At 58.6% G+C, this 16,834-nt stretch overlaps 1 protein-coding gene across 2 annotated transcripts in view; it reads right to left on the bottom strand.

Annotated features, from left to right (window-relative positions):
* ITIH5 (inter-alpha-trypsin inhibitor heavy chain 5) overlaps positions 1 to 16,834 on the bottom strand; it is a 41,665-nt gene that overhangs the window by 10,316 nt on the left and 14,515 nt on the right. For both annotated transcript variants that reach the window (XM_055146680.1, XM_055146681.1), the window contains 4 exons: positions 14,886 to 15,049; positions 14,371 to 14,472; positions 11,189 to 11,439; positions 454 to 623 (listed from right to left, as the gene is read on the bottom strand). In XM_055146680.1, coding sequence (XP_055002655.1) covers positions 454 to 623; positions 11,189 to 11,439; positions 14,371 to 14,472; positions 14,886 to 15,049 — 687 coding nt within the window. The remainder of the gene's footprint in view (positions 1 to 453; positions 624 to 11,188; positions 11,440 to 14,370; positions 14,473 to 14,885; positions 15,050 to 16,834) is intronic.

Below are 16,834 nucleotides of genomic sequence, written 5' to 3'. Positions count from 1 at the left end.
TATAGCATGAGCCCCATTACCTGGACATTCCCGTAGCATGAGCTCCATTACCTGGCCATTCCTGTAGCATGAGCCCCATTACCTGGCCATTCCTGTAGCATGAGCCCCATTACCTGGGTATTCCCATAGCATGAGCCCCATTACCTGGCCATTCCTGTAGCATGAACTCCATTACCTGGGTATTCCCATAGCATGAGCCCCATTACCTGGCCATTCCTGTAGCATGAACTCCATTACCTGGACATTCCTGTAGCATGAACTCCATTACCTGGCCATTCCTGTAGCATGAGCCCCATTACCTGGACATTCCTGTAGCATGAACCCCATTACCTGGACATTCCTGTAGCATGAACCCCATTACCTGGGTATTCTCATAGCATGAGCCCCATTACCTGGACGTTCCCGTAGGCTGAACCCCATTACCTGGCCGTTCCTGTAGCATGAACCCATTACCTGGATGTCCCCGATGTTTTCCTCCTGGTTGACGTCGTAGCGGACAATGAAGTCTCCCAGGATTCCGTTCTGGGCGATCTTGGCCTGCTGCACCACACTCGGCTTAAACAGGACTTTGGCAAACGTTTCGTTCTGGCTGATGACCGTGGCGGGAGGGGGCCCGGAGTCCGCTGCAAGGAGAAGTGCATCAGCCTGAGACGTGTACAGACTTCTGAGCAGAGCCCAGACGGTGACCGGGCCGCGGGGCTGACCCCACAGGAACACCAAACCTGGCCACTGGCACTACGTGACCAGAGACCCACTGCCAGAGTCACCTCGAGGACTCTCCGCGTCTCCTCAGACAGAACTCACTAGGCCCAATTATCAATCCTATTTTTCTGTAGCTAAATCTGTCATCCTGAGCGCCAGGGGCCAGTCCTGGTCCTGGGCCTGGGAGCAGCCCGGGAGGAGCGGCCGTATCTAACACCCATGCTCCAGCCGCTGAATAACCCCCAGCCCCTGGGGATGTTAGAGAAGCAAAAGTAGGACCGCAAAATAAGGCCCCAGGCCCGCGGTCTGGGTGGGTCACGGCCAGCACTGCACCAGTCCTAGGTCACTGTGTTTGCATCTTGTCATCTTTCATAATTATTCATAAATATTTCCAAATTAATCTCTTAATATTTTAGTATGACCATCAACTATTACCATAAATTAATGTCGACAGCTTATTGTCACATGCCCAGTTGGCATTTTCGTTGCCCGGTTTGCTCAGAGAATATCTGAGAATATCTGGAAACGGTTAGTTTGTCCATCCAAACTTCCCACATTACTTCGGGTTTAATTCCATTTTATCTACAACTGATGTTCTATCTCTGTCCCCCTTTCTTCTAATGCTGTGTGTGTGCCTTTATGTGTATGTATGTCTGTGTGTGCATGTGTGCAGGTCTGTGTATGTGTGCGTGGGGGGGGGCTGATATTCCTGAGAATTGTCTCTTTCTGGCTTCATGATCAGCTTCTCCAGCTTCTCTCTCTCTCTCTTTCTTTCTTTCTTTCTTTCTTTCTCTCTTTCTTTCTTTCTTTCTTTCTTTCTTTCTTTCTTTCTTTCTTTCTTTCTTTCTCTTTCTTTCTTCCTTCCTTCCTTTCTTTCTTTCTTTCTTTCTTTCTTTCTTTTTCTTCCTTCCTTTCTTTCTTTCTTTCTTTCTTTCTTTCTTTCTTTCTTTCTTTCTTTCTTTCTTTCTTTCTTTCTTTCTTTCTTTCTCTCTTTCTTTCTTTCTCTCTTTCTCTCTTTCTCTCTCTCTTTCTTTCTCTTTTTTATTTATTTTTTTGCTTTTGGGCCACAGCAGCGATGCTCAGGGGTTCCTCCTGGCTCTGCACTCAGGAATCGCTCCTGGCAGTGCCTGGGGGACCCTATGGGTGGCCGGGGATCGAACGTGGGTCAGTCGTGTGCAAGGCAAACTCCCTCCCGGGTGTGCTACTTTTTTCGTTTGGGGCTCAGGTACTCCAGGGTCCAGTCCCAGCTATAACAGGGCCAGTGGTCATTGGAAGGCCCGGGGGCCACCCCTACAGTGCCCACCTCACAAAGAGCAGGAAAGTGCAGTGGGGAACTCGTCACCCTCAGCACCACGGAGACTTTCCCCCAGATATTCCTGAGTCAAAATCAGCAAGGCGTCTGAATACGTCTTTAAATCTATTTAAATCAACCCCCTGGCATGCTGACCGGTGGTTTCCCATCTTCAATTAGAAAACTAAGCAAGGAAATGAGATACAGACTGGCCAAGGCAATTAACGCATCAGAATAAGCTTCCTTCTGTGAAGGGTACCGGTCAACATTCCGTTCAAAGTCAGCCTGGACATTCTCTTCAGCGAGGCAGAAAGAGATCTCAGGGTAGTTTTTAGGCCAGACAGAAGTGGTCCCTCTGTTACCTAGCTTAGCAAAGGCAGTGGTTCTAGAAGGTTCTGGAGGGATGGCAAGCAGAAAAGCCCGGATGAAAGAAAGCATGCCCGCAGCCCAGGGTCTCATCTGAGAGCAGAGGGGAGGGGACTTCCGTGGCATTTCACCAAATTGCACTGACAAGGCCACACTCTTGTCCATCCTGCTTGATGACGTCATTGAGCCAGAGGAAGGAAGAGGCCAGGGACAAGAAGGTCCTTGCAGACAAAGGGGCCTCTGTGTTCCGAGCTAGGCTGGCGCAGGAGAGCAAGAACGGCCCACGCTGGCTACCGTCACGGAGCCCGGGGATCAGTGAGTGAGTGCACTGGCTCTGCGCCCCACCACCACGTGTCTGGCCAGGTCACTGGGCCTGGGTTCACTCACGCACAGACCGGACGACTAGTTTGCCCTCTTGCACTGGGGAGGGGCTTGCGGTGGTCGTGCGCACGCGGGAGGCAGTCGTGCTTCGAAGGTTGTTATCAACCCAAGCACACACCAAGGGCAGGGCCTAGAGCGAAGGGGAGCAGCGACGGAAAAAGCAGACACGACACGTGAGGCGTGGGGCGTGCCAGGCCGGACGGCCAGGGGCTCCCACAGCCCGGACAGACCGAGGCATCGTGAGGGAGTGTCGGCCGTGAGCGTGATGAAATTTCGGGCTGGAGAGCAGAGCGACTTCTCCACGGCCACCGGCGTCCGACAGGGCTGGCCCCGGGGTGGGACCTGCTGGGCGGAGAGGCCGGAAGTCGGGGGCTGCTGTGCCAGGAGCCGCGTGCCCCTGGCGGAGACCCTGTTTCAGGAGCGGAAGCCCGCTGGGAGCTGGAGACAGAACGGCTGCTCCCTGAGGCGTCATGTGCGCAGGGCCCTGGGGCCTCAGCTGCTCCCCGGAGGACCCCTCTGCTGGCGGGCGTCAGGGCGGCTGAGGGTCCGGACGAGCAACCTGCTCAGAGCTGCACTGTCTGGGCCCTTGGCCACGCGGTGCCCAACGCCCGTGAGTGAACTAAGGGCCCTGGGGCCGTCCTCCGTCGGCGCGTCTGAAACTTGCCCAAATTCTTGACCCCATCACCAGCCCCCCGGCAGTGCAGCCCAGACCTTTCGGTCTGAACCAGCCTTCTAGAGGGTTCTGGCTCTTCCACAGGGACCGTAAGAGGCCTCCGCAATGCGAGGGTGCCCCTGGACTGCACCCTCACGCTCTCCCCTCTCTCCACCTGGTGCTCCAGACCATCGGCCCAACTCCTTCTGCTTTCAGCTCTCTCTCCCCGAGACGCTCTCCCCAGCTCTCCGAGCGGCGGCCTTGCGCGTGCATGAGAGCGCTGGGATTGTAAGTCTGGTTTCCCTTGCCGTGATGCAGGCTCTCTGACACGCAGCGGGGAGGAGAGAGTATCATTGTTTGGGTTTCCCTTCGCCTTCGCCGGTCCATGATGAAAATTCATGAACAGCCTCTAAATGGGCTTCTTTTACTCTCCCGCTGGGGACGTGGCCTCTGGACGAGAAGCTTCTGGCCTGCTGGGCCGACGCCCACCAGCCAAGCACCGTTCACTGCGGCCCAGAGAGTTTTCCATTATCCACCCTACTCCCCTCCAGAAATAGTTGCTGGGAGATGCCCAGCGTCCTCTCTCTAGATCAAGTCCTCCATTATAGCAGGGAAAAATGACTCTGTAAGGCTCGTGCAGGCCGCCCACAGCTGCTGGCCCCAGCCCTCCCGCAGATGACCTTGCCCGCCCTCGGGGACAGAGGCCGGGCCCCCGGCTGAGCCCACCACGCAGGAGAGGCTGTCAGTGGGCAATGCTGGGAATGTGCTGACCCATGGGAGGGACGGTCAGCAACCAGCAGGCTCAGGCCTCACCCCCTCCCGAGACCCCCGCCAGCCGTCAGAGGCCTTGTGTCCTCGGTCAGGCCCCCGCTATAGGACACGGAGGCAACGGCGGCGTCTGAGCAGGCCCCGGTGCCCCCGAGGGTCTGGTCACCACCCTACGGGGCCCCAATCTCAGCCCCCCTCCCAGACACGCTCCTGGCCCCGGAAGCTGCCGCAGTGTCCACCCAGTCCACAGATCTGCGACTGTCCATCCGTCTGTCCGTCCGTCCGTCCTGTTGGCCCACGGGAACTCACTCCATGGAATGGGCGTGGGATTCGGGCGCAAGCACATGGCAAGGCTGAGAGGCCTCGGGGCACGAAGCGGAGGCCATGAGGGTCAGCCTCCCGGGCTCGGCCCTCCAGGAGCCGGGCCACACCCACTTCATCTGGCCTGGGAGACAACTTGTGGGAAACAGTGCTCGCGCTCAATCTCTCTGAACACAGTGCTCCAGGCCCCACAGCCCGGGCTGGGGTGCAGAGAGCCCAGCAGCGGGGCTGGGGAAAGGGCAGGACTTGGGAGCCTCCTCGCATGCCGCGGACCCCAGCTGGATTCCCAGTCCCTGACCCCCATCCCTAGCACCACCTGGGTGACTCCTGAGCACAGAGCAAGGGGTGGCCCCCAGCCCTTGCTGGCATGCCCACAGCCTGACCGAAGGAGCACGGGAACCGAGGTGTGTGCGTCCAGAACAGCCCACCAAGTACAACGGAGGGGCAGGAGCGACAGCACCTCGGGGAGGGGCTTGCCTGGCACGAGGCCAACCCAGGTTCGATCCCTGGCATCCCACAGGGTCCCCTGAGCACCGAGCCAGGAGTAACCCCTGAGCATTCCTAGGTATGGCTCAAAGACAAACCAAAAGAAGGTATAGTGGTGTTAGCAGCTATCTGAGAACCTCCTGGAAATCACAGGGACTTGCGTGACAGTGCTCCCCGTTTGTTTATTTTCAAGGGAGGGGTCCGAAGTGTTCCCCAGGTGCCGCCAGGAAGGCCGTGCGTGAGAGTACTTGGAAACGTCTGGCCCGGGCTGTCACCGTGACTCACAGGCTGAATCCCCTCCGGGCCCACCACCCGAGGACAAAGGAAGCCACTTCTGACGCACAGCCTACAGGTGGGAGGTGAAAGGTCAGAGAGCAGAAGCCCCTCACTATGGTGGTGTTCCTGTCCTGTTTCCCGCAGGCGTGGGGCCGGCGGGCAGCACCTGTGAGGCCCCAGGGGAGAGGGGTGCATCCAGCAGAGGTGATTAGCCCGGACAGGAGGCAAGCGATCCCGAGAGGAGGGGTTCTCTCAGGAAGGGGACCCCATCACGAATGCTCGTGTTTTCCCATTCTGGAGCCGAGCCGGACACACCCAGTGTCCGTCCTACCCGAGCACACTGGGGTGCCCGGCGAGGCACACCCCCCCCAAACCATCCCAGTCTGGAGTGTAGGTGGAGAGCCAGACAGGAAGACGGGCACGGAGCCAACCCACTCCAGTCCCAGGTACCACAACTGGTCCCCGGAGCACTGCCAGGAGTGAATCTGGAGCACAGAGACAGGAGTCAGCCCCAAGCACCATGAGTGTGGCTCAATCCTTCACCCCACCCAAAAGGAAATCAAACTTAAGTAGAGTTTGCCCAGACTTCTTTCTTTTTTTTTTTTTTTTGCTATTTTTGGGCTATACCTGGCAATGCTCAGGTGTTACTCTTGGCTCTGCACTCAGGAATTAGTCCTGGTGGTGCTCGGGGGACCAAATGGGATGCCAGGGATTGAACCATGTTGGCCACATGCAAGGCAAACGCCCTCCCCACCGTACTATTGCTCCGGCCCTTTTCCAGGATTTCTTAGCAAAACAGCTTCTGTGAGCTGCTCCTCTGGCAATGCTGAGTCTTCCTGTGGGGCTGGCCAGGGTACCATGGCCTCCCAGGCACGAGGGGCAGCTGACCCCAAAGTAGGCGCCACCCCCCTCAAATTGCTCTGTCCAGAGAAGATACTGGGAGCAGCCGACAGAAGGAACATTCTGGAACTGAGAACAGCTGAGGGTGAGAGTGAGACTCCCATGGGGGACTCCAAGCCCAGGGCCACAACTGCTCATGCAGAGAACGGGGGGGGGGGGGGGGGGGCAGGGGGTGAGGTACCTCGGACTCAACCTTCCGGGGAGCTTTCCCCTAGGACACCCCCAATGGGCAGCGGTGGGTGTCCAGTGGGACGGGGGCCGTGGAGAAACAATGCTGGGGGGCGCTGGCAGCTCCAGCACTCCCCAGGCCGAGCCCAGTGTCTGGCCGCCGAGAGGGGGAGGAGCCCCTTCGCCTTGTCCCCTTCCCGGTGGGTGGACACTGGGCCAGGGAGCCACTCCACCCTGCAGGGCCGAGCTTCAGCCCCAGGCCAGGCCACCGTGCCCAGTGGAACAAGCAGCTCTTCTGGGCAGGATCCAGCCCAGAGGCTCCACCCGGCCCACCGCTGCCCCCTTCACAGAGAGCAAAATCCCCCCTGCCCCCGAAATCTACTTCCTTACTCCTACCTACAAGTAACGGAAAGTGGCCCTACTACAGGCTGTAGACCCTCAGTGCCAGCGGCGCCCATTTTGGGAAACACTCGGTTTCCTTGACAGAACTGGGGGGCCCGGAGTGGGGGGGGGCATCTGGGAAGGGCTGAAGGCTGGAGCTTCTGTCTGGGACAAGGGAACAAGCTGAGAGATTGGTGGGCCAACTGGTCAACCCCACGGGCGGCAGTCTTACCCCCAGCCGGATGGCCCACTGGCCGCCATGTCTCTTTACTAGCGAACTCAAGGGCCCGGGGCCACTGGTGAGGCCGCCGCTCCAGGGCGGAGTGAGGACGTACACGCCAGTCCGTGCTCAGCACGGAGGCAATGCCACACGCAAGCCCCCAGCGGGCTGAAGGTCGGCGCTGTCCACTCAGTGTTTCCTCTGGAAGGGCACTGGGAAGGACCCTCCCCTCTGCCTTCAGCCCCCGCTGCAGGAAAACCCGGAAACCCCCGTCACCTGCCAAAGGGCATCTCCTGGGACGGTCCCCAGACTCCGTGGCTGCCCCCCAAAGCCAAGGGGCAGGAGAAGCCCACCCGCCCTCCTGCTCTCAGGCCCGGCCCCAGAGACCGGACAGACCGACCGGCCTGGGCTCTCACACACACACACACTCAAAACAAAGCCACGCCGGGAGCCAAGTGACTCAGGACTCAGGAACGCGGCGGACACGGCTGGGAATCCTCACCCCGGTTTCCCGGCGAGTGGACAGAGGCCAAGCAGGGCCCTGCCGTCCAGCTGCGGGGACACGGGCCCCCGGACAAACAGAGCCGCTGGCACGGGACCATGCAGCCTACAGCAGGGCGACAGGCTGTGGACAGCCCGGCGGGCAGGGGGATTCCCCGGCGACGAGTGTGTCTGGGCAGTGGGGCAGATGCTGAGACGGCCTCTGACACCGGCCCGGCCGCTGGGCAAAGGGAGAGATCGGGCTTTAGAGACGCACCTTCGGGGACCGAGTCCCGGCCCCTCAGCTGTCAGAGTCCCAGCACAATGTGGAAACGAGCCAGTGAAGGACACGAGCTGGGATTCTCAGCAGACAGTGCGTGGGGGACTGGTCACTCCACAGCGGCGAGCCCGCGAGATGCCCAGGACACAGCCAGCAGTGGCCTTGGCCCCCGGACAGCCAGGTGGGAGGGGGACGGAGCAGAGGAAACCGAAGTCTCCGGGCCACAGGCCACCCCGGGCACCGCTGGCTGTCACGTCACCGTGTGTCTTGAAATCGAGTTCTTTACCATTAATCAAACTTGCTGTGCATATGCCCACTCTATGCCCACACACGGTGCCCTGACGAGTTCTCGGGCAGAAAGGGGTCTCGAGTGGCCACAGGTTGAGAAGTCCTGCTCCTGGACATCGCGCTCTGAGGGCCGTGGGTTGGGCGGCGCAGCCCTTGAGGGTATGCGGCTGCGGGGGCGGGAGGGGGCTGTCCCTCACTGCTGCTGGGGGTCCTGGTGGCTCTCCGCAGAAGTTCAGGCTGATGACGGCCCTGGGGCGGGGGGCGGGGGGCTTCCTGAGGAGACACCTGGAGGGAGCGGGCCCAGGCGGGGTTCTGGCTGGGCCTTCCCTGGTCCAGGAGGAGGGCAGAGTGGATACAGCAGACGGTGCCGGCAGAGGCAGGGGGCAGGCAACTGCCGGGACGCACCCTTGGGTCACGCCTGCCTTCTCTGAGCGGCTGGGAGCCCCCCTCCCACCAGCAGAGGCTGCACCCTCGCCCCACCCTCCACGTCCCCCGCTGCGGGGCTGGACACGGGGGCGCGGAGAGAGGCAGGAGAGGTTCTTTCCCACCGCGGTGAGTCATGCCCCGTGGCCTGCTTCCAGGGGGAGATGTGGACACGCATATTTTTAACTGGGGTCCAAAGGCAGTGTGGGCTGCAGGCCCCTGGGATCAAGGGAGCCGCTGGTTTCCCTTCAGGGAGGCTTCTGGAGGTCACTGGTCGTGGTCAGCACCCCAGACCCTCCTACGACTGGGGGCTCTGGGCCTGGCTGGCGCCCGGGCACCACCTAGGACCTCGAAAGCCACAGCTGGCAGCACTGATCTCTGGCATCTGCAGGGTGGGAGGGGGTCACGGGTGCCCAGGGCTGGGGTGGGACCAAGTGGGGACCACCCGGGAGTCAAAAAAATCTCTGGTCCCTTCAGGGTGGCAGAATTGTTCTGAAATGGAATGTTGATCACAGTTGCACAAAACGCAAACACACTACCAAAAAAAGTGTGTTAAATGAGTCCATTTTTCACCCGGCCAAACAAGATTCAATAGGATTTTTTTGTTTTTTCAAACAAAGGATCAACGAGGGGGTAAACTGTAAAACTTAGAGTCAAAACTGTTTGTGTAGAAGAAAGAACATCATTCCTCAATGCTACAAATAAGTGTGCTAAAAGCACTTGGGTATTTTCAGTTCCTCATGAGACTGGCCCAGGAATCCAGTTCTCCTGGGGCATGGGAGGGGGTGGCGTCGGCCTTTCCTCGGGCCTCTGCAGGCAGCTGTCCGGCAGCTGAGGGACTGGTGCGGAGTGACCAGGCCAAGGCAGATGTCCTGCTCCTGGCTCAGCTGATGTCATTTTGCCCTGCTTCCAGGCTCCAGGGAGACCAGAATCTGCCACAGGGCCGCAGAAAGAACAACACTTGCCTTGCGAGCTGCGGACCCTGGGCTGACCCTCACGGCTGGGCTGCGTAGGGCCCCCCAGCCCTGCCAGGAGTGATCCCTGGCCAAATCCCATAATCCCACATATTTTCTTCTCCAACAAAAACCCAGAATTGTGGCAAGGGAAGTAATTCTAGGGTGGAGGTCGTGGGGGTCAGAGAAGGAGAGGGCTGGAGGGTCGTCACCGCAGCCCCAGGGAGCACATTCGTCTCCTGCCTTCAGACTATCTCAGTGTTGGTCCAAAGAGCCTGGATTACTGTCAGAGCTGACCCCCTGAAGTACAGGGGCTTGCACCTGGCGGTTCTGAGGCAGCTGAGTGAACCGCGCAGACAGGAGAGACACCCCTTCCAAGTGGAGACTGCTCTGACCTGGCCGGACGCCAACCTGGACACTGCACCCACAGCAGGCAGGTAAACTGAGGCGGGGTGGGGCTAAGCGGCTCCTTTTTAGCTCCCTATACCACCAGGGAGAGACCCAGAATACAAACCCCACCCTGCCAACGTCACGTTTCTGGGCTCACCGGGGCCTCAGCCGCCTGGCTCCTGAGACTCGGGTGAGGGACAGCCTGACGGGGGAGGTGCAGGCGGGGTCCTCAGGCCCGCAGCCTCCTTCCTTATCAGGATCTGCGGCTCAGGGACAGCCCCGGGGCCCAGGACCGGCTTAGGGAGATTCCAGAAACTGATTTCCTACCCCGGCCAGATCTCCCCTGGAATGCTCTGGCCAGACGCCAGCTCACAGCGCGGCGAGCGGGCCTGCGTCAGGGTTCTGCGGGAAACTCCCGGTCCCGGGCAGACGCGCACGCCCGGGCCCTGTGCTGGACAGAACAAAGCCGAGGCGGAGGGCGCTGGCCCCGGCGTCAGAGGATTCTTTCTCTGCGATGCCCCCGTGCTCGGGGAGGCTGTTCTCTGATCTCCAGCAACCAGCCTGGAGAGTGATTTTTCTTGAGCGAAAACAAGAGTTCCCAAGGGATCAATGGCATGGAAAAACTCCTCTGCGGGTTGGCCACGCCCTGAATCCTATGCACGGTAAACAGCTCCCCCCACCCCGGGACTCACGCACCCACCCACCGTCACCCCCAAAGCATCCCGAGCCCCGTCAAGCATCCAGGAGCTTCTGCACGTCGTCCCACTGCCCATCACTTGCTCCGTCCCCTGCCCCGCCCACAGCCACACGTGAAACAACGCAAGCCACTGCTGCTTTCAGACAGCCGGACACCAACCCTTCTCCAGGCGTCACGCGTGACCCCGCAGGCAACACGCCCGAGAGGTTAGAGCAGAAGGAAGAACAGGAGGAAGAGAGTAACAGAGGATCAAGACGCGTTTAAGAGAGCGGCCCTGTGTTTGTTGGAAGAACTCGCTGAATGCGAGGAAGGGGCGAAGGTGACGCGGGGGTGGCAGCGGGGCCGCAGGCATGTCCGGGCTCCGGGCCCAGGTGGCGGGGTCTGCTCAGCGTCTCCTGAGAGGGGCCACCAGCACGAGGCCCGCCCACACTCTGCTGCTTCCGGGGCCACGTCGGCGGGTGGCCAAGACCCGAGTCCACACAGCAGCAGCCCCGGCGCGTGAGAGAAACTGCCCCTCGCTCGGGGCCGCGGGGGCTGCCAGGTGCCGTCTGCGACAACCCCCGTCTGCGAGCGCCGCCAGGCCCCGGAATTTGCGCTGTTGCCGCCTGACTGCAGGCCCAGGAGACCTCCGCAGGCGACAGCTCTTACGTCCGCCCTCCTGGTGCGTGCGCGGCGTGGCTCTCCCGCTCCGCCCACCCCGCCCGCCTTCTGGAGACCCGCCTCCCGCTGCCCCAGAAGGTGCCTGACCCCGCCGGCCCCACTCACCTTCGGCCCGCCCGCTGCCCTTCTGCCGGCTGTTTTGCAGCCCCGGCACCTCCAGCGCCACGAGGCCCGACTGTTCCAGAACATTCACCTCCACCGTCAGCCTCCCCACCAGCTGCTGCGGCCGCACGCTGACCACGTGCTGGTACTTGCCCAGCCGCCGCTGCAGCAGCTCCTCGTAGCTGAGCTGCAGTGACACCTGGTCCTTGCTGGGCACCACCACGGACACTCGGAACGACTCGGTCCCTTTCTCCCTGGAGGAAGAGAGAAGAGAGCACAGATGGGTGGGCGGGCGCGGGGGCGAGTCCCTCCCGCGCCAAGAGAGAAGCCGGGCATCCTAGGGACGGACTCTGGCCATGGGAGAAGCGGCCGAGGCAGTGTGAAGGCCCTGAGCACTCCTGGAAGTCGAGTCCTCTCCATAGCGACCCCAGGGATGGGCTGAGCACGCAGGGCATGTCTAGGGCATCAGGGAGACCCGGGGGTCCCGCAGAGCAAGGGGGAAGGAGAAGCGAGCACCATCCAGAGGGTATCGGGCGAGGAGGGGGCTCAGATGGACGTGCAGGGGGTGGGAGACTGCTACAGGGCGAGGGGGCTGAGGTGTGTGGGTCCGTGACATCGAGGGTGGACAGCCAGACAGAGCACGAGGATTAGCCAAGACCCGCTGAGGGCACCCAGGGCCACTGTGGTCAGTTTTGAGATGGAGGGCAGAGAGAATGGCAGAGGGATGGTGTCAGGCCACGCCCAGGCACCGCCACGGTCCTGGATGCAGGACAGCAGAGGGCGTCCCTCCAAGAGTGGGCGCTGCTGCCCCACACACAGCAGGTCCCCCTGGAGTGCCGGGGAGTCTGCGTGCCACACCCGCTCGCAGAACGCCACTGTGGAAACCCGCCAGCAAAGCAAAGGCCAGAGCCATGAGAGGAGGTCGGACTGTAAAGAAGGCGTGCGCACAGCCCCAGGAACACAGTGTCAGGCGGGGACACTGGGGAAAGCCACGGAAGTGTTCCACTCCCCGCTGGGACCATGTGCCGCCAGGGTAGCCTTAATGAGTCCTGCCACGGCCTGACGCCACTGGCTGTAGAAATGAACACCGCACTGCCACCCCTTCCAGTGGGATCTGAGTCCCACGAGATGCAGCGAGAGACACGAATCAGTGTGCATTAGCAAGAAACAAGCAGGACAGCTAGACACTTGAGTGGAAACAAATTTATATATCGAGATGCAACTAAACAAAGGCATGGCAACAGTGTGAACAAATTATGAAAGGTTAGGGAAAGAAAATCCAGGGGGAAAACTCCATCTATAAAGACTACTTGGGACCCACCGAGAAGCCCAATAAAATAATATTCCAGCCCCCTATCAGCATAGGGTGTAGTGTACCCCCGGTTCCTCACAGCTGGACACGAGGGTCGGACAGCCGGGGGAGTGGCCAGTAGTGTGGCGGATAATGTCTGCCGGGCTGCGGACAGTACCTCCATCAGCCCTTCTGAGAGGCCAGCGAGGGTCCGATGTCCTTAGAAATGATGCCATTAGAATAAAGGTGGGCTTCTGGGCCTCACAATCCTACACCGAAGGATTATGATATAGGATGGGGGGACCTTAGTTGCTTTTCTGTATCAAATGAACCCACAGGGGTGGAGAGATCTGAGAGTGAGAGTGAGCAAGGCAGCTGTCTTGCACACGGCGACCTGAGTTCAATCCCCAGCTCTGCTCTGCAGGGGGTCCCTGAGCACCACCAGGAGCGATGCCTGTCACTGTCACGAAGTCAATGATGGCTGGAGGGGTCACTCGGGATGGGGGATGAAAATAGATAAAGAACCAAATGTGATGGCCTCTCAGTATCTGTATTGCAAACCATAATTCCCTAAACGAGAGAGAGAGAGAAAGAGAGAGAGAGAGAGAGAGGGAGACAGAGAGAGACAGAGAGAGAGAGAAAGAGAGAGAGAGACAGAGAGAGACAGAGAGAGAGAAAGAGAGAGAGAGAGAGAGGGAGACAGAGAGAGACAGAGAGAGACAGAGACAGAGAGAGAGAGACAGAGAGAGAGAGAATAGGGAAAACTGTCTGCATAGAGGCGGGGGAGGGGCGAGATGGGGATACCGGGGACATTGGTGATGGAGAATGTGCACTGGTGGAGGGATGGGTGTTCGATCATTGTATGACTGAAACTCAAACATGAAAGCTTTGTAACTGTATCTCATGGTAATTCAATTTTTTTTAAAAAAGCAAACAAAACCGAGTGATCCCTGAGCACTGAGCACAGAGTAAGCCCTGAGCATAGCTGGAGGTGGTGCTCCCTCGCCCCCCAATAAGAACCCAAGAAGCAAACAGACAAAAACTAATGTAAACCCACAGTTCACATCTTCCAAAGACAAATGTTGTGCCCTCACTAGTAGGATATCAAAAGCAAAGTTTCTAAGGGTCTACGCTTTTAGAGCGTGAACTTTCTCAAAACTACATCCTTTCAGGGAGCCAAACCAAGGGCACATTCACGCATGCTCGCTGGACACTGAGGTCACTTTCCCCCAGATGGGCTGTGGGAGAGGGAAAGAGAATCTTAGTATCCTCTGCGCAGGCAAAGAAATGCACAGACCTGCAAACCAACACTATGTGTCCTTCTTCTGGACTTTGAGTCAGTTATAAGGGAAACAATGTAATATTATTACAGTCATGCTAATAGTTGACAGAGCAAACACCTACAGTTATGTAAGAAAATATGACCTCTGAAAATAGAAGAAGAAAGCTAGGTTGAAGTGTCAGACAGCTGGGCTATCTGGGGTGATGCAACATGACTTCAGATGGTGGGAAAGGAAGAAGATAAAAGTCCAGAACACAGAAAGACAGTGGAAGTATTGCAAACATGCTGAATTCTCGCAGCAGAATTCAGCATGGCAGAGAGTCAGCAGAGAAGACACCCTTAGAAAGCAGGGCTCTCACTATTTGGAAAGGAAACTATAAAAATAACCACAGAAATATTACAAGTGAGCGCTCTGGGGCATCAGGCCAGAAGAACGGGAAGGGAAAAGTTTATTTATTTTTTTATCATAAACCCTTGTCTATTATTATATCATTAACCCGAAACACAACTACATTTGGTCATAATAAAAACGGAACAGAGGTCAACACTCGGGAAAGCAGAGAGAACACGTGCTCTGCTGAGGGTCCGCAGTGCTCACTGAGCCGCACTTACCCACTGTCCTCTGTGGTTCTGTTCCTTTTCTCTTTGACCTCCGCATCACTTTTCTTCCCTTTCTCTTTGATTTCGCCCTGATACACCTTGTCTCCGAGGAGCCTGAAACACAGGGGGCAGGTGTGTCTCCAGCCTTCTGCACGGGAACAAGGGCACAGGATCGTAACGACTCCGGAAACCTCTCTGGGGCCAAGGGACAGGTTCCAGCCCGGGCTCCCCTGTGGCAGGAAACCGTCCAGGGGAAGGAGGGGGCAGGCGGCCACCAGGGGCTCTCCAGACGGCCCTCAAGCCCACCCGCCCCTGCATCACTTTGCTTTTCTTTCAGAAAAAGAAACACATTGTAACCAAGGCCGTTCATCCCAGCCACCAGCTGAGCCTCTGAACCAGCCCCCTCTAGGCCCCAACAAGCCCCCTTCCCGCCTGCCAGCCGCCCTGCGTGAGCCACCCCTCCTTGGGGCACGCATCTGTTCCTCATCCTTTCTCGGCTGCGGGGCGGAGGGAGGCCGTCGTCCTACATGGTGAAGTTGGTGATGAAGGCGGCGGCGGGGATCTGCATCTGGAAGTTCATCTCCTGGTCCTCAGATGCCCTGTTGAGGACTCTGCAGGTGACCGTGGTGAAAGCATAGCGGGAAATGATGGTCGACTTGACCGAGAAGTCAGTCATCAAGGGCTTGGCCTTCTGTTGGGATCCAAACAGGATGTTCTCAGGAGGGGCCGCTCAGCCAGGGGAGAGCGTGTGTGTGGGGAGGAGGGGTTGGGTATGTGTGTGTGTGTGTGTGTGTGTGTGTGTGTAGGGGGAATTTGTGTGTGTGTGTAGGGGGAGTTTGTGTGTGTGTGTGTGCATGTAGGGGGAGTTTGTGTGTGTGTGCATGTAGGAGGAGTTTGTGTGTGTGTGCATGTAGGAGGAGTTTGTGTGTGTGTGTGCATGTAGGAGGAGTTTGTGTGTGTGTGCATGTAGGAGGAGTTTGTGTGTGTGTGCACACGTAGGGGGAGTTTGTGTGTGTGTGTGTGCACGTAGGGGGAGTTTGTGTGTGTGTGTGCATGTAGGAGGAGTTTGTGTGTGTGTGTGTAGGAGGAGTTTGTGTGTGTGTGTGCATGTAGGGGGAGTTTGTGTGTGTGTGCATGTAGGAGGAGTTTGTGTGTGTGCATGTAGGAGGAGTTTGTGTGTGTGTGTCCATGTAGGAGGAGTTTATGTGTGTGTGCATGTGTGTAGGAGGAGTGGGGGGGTATGTGTTCACAGAGGGGAGTTTCAGGTATGTGTGTGTGGGGTGTGTGTGTGGTGTGTGTATGTGTGTGTGTGTGTGTGTGTGTGTGTGTGTGTGTGTGTGTGTGTGTGTGTGTGTGTGTGTGTGGAGAGGCACTCTTTCCCCCCAAGAGACAGAATCCACCTCTGGTCTGGGAGCCTTTGGCCTGTGGCTCTTCGCCCCCTTCTGGTATTCACTTGTTCTCCCCACTTTCAGAACCTTGCTAGGTGAACAGGCAGTCCATGATAAAGAGTAAAACATCGAACGTCAACAAGGGAACATGGGTACAGACTTCCAGTTCACTGGGCCTCTATGTGGCCTAGATCACGTAAAAGCCTCTGGAGCTTAGAAGCAGCAGCTGTTGCTATTGACAATTAGCACGGAGCACTGGGTCGACTACAACCTCGGAACACGCCTGAAGAGACCCCTACTCGCCGGCTAGAGTCCGTCTGGACCACCATCATCTGTTTGTAAAGTCAAGATCGATGCTGAGATGAGAAAGGATGGGAGACAGAAACCTGAGAGTGGAGGGTCCCCGGGTGCCCGCAGAGCACTGGCCAGCACCGGCCAGAGCTTTTCCAGCCGATGACAACTGGGAGCGGAAGCTGACAGCATCTGGGGACGCGAGCGGGAAACCAGTGCCCGGGGTTACTCCTGTAGCTCCTGGCTGCGGACCAGAGGGGACGTCGTGGCAACACCCGCCCCAACACACACACACACACACACACACACCACACTGTCACACACACACACACACACACACGTTGGCAGTTGGAGGTGGGGCTACAGGGTGAGGTGAGGTCATGAGGAGGGGACCATGGAGGGAGTCAGACCCGCCCCCGCCCAGCTTGTTTACCCGAGAAAAAGGCACGTGAGCGAGAAGGTGGTGCGCCCCCCGGAAGAGACCCCTCACCGAAAGTCGCACCAAGCCTGCGGGACAAGCCACCGCCTTGTTCCCGCCACCCCCAGTGCAGAGGAACCCCTGCGCCATCAGCCCTCTCGTCCAGAGCAGGGGGGTCGCGGGGCGGGTGTGACGGACCCTGCTTCCGTCCCAGGCACGACCTAGTCCCCCCCACAGACATGGAGGAGCTCGTGAGCCCGCCAGGCACCGCCCCAAGCCTCCCAGTGAGGGCATTCAGTCACCAACAGTCCGGGCTGACGAAGGCCTGATCCCCTCAGTCTCGGGACACGCGTGAAGCTCGTGGCCAGGCCAGGAAGGG

The sequence above is a fragment of the Sorex araneus genome, chromosome 9 (genome assembly GCF_027595985.1).
Source record: "Sorex araneus isolate mSorAra2 chromosome 9, mSorAra2.pri, whole genome shotgun sequence".
NCBI lineage: Eukaryota > Metazoa > Chordata > Mammalia > Eulipotyphla > Soricidae > Sorex > Sorex araneus.
This window is presented reverse-complemented; position numbering and strand designations above follow the sequence as displayed.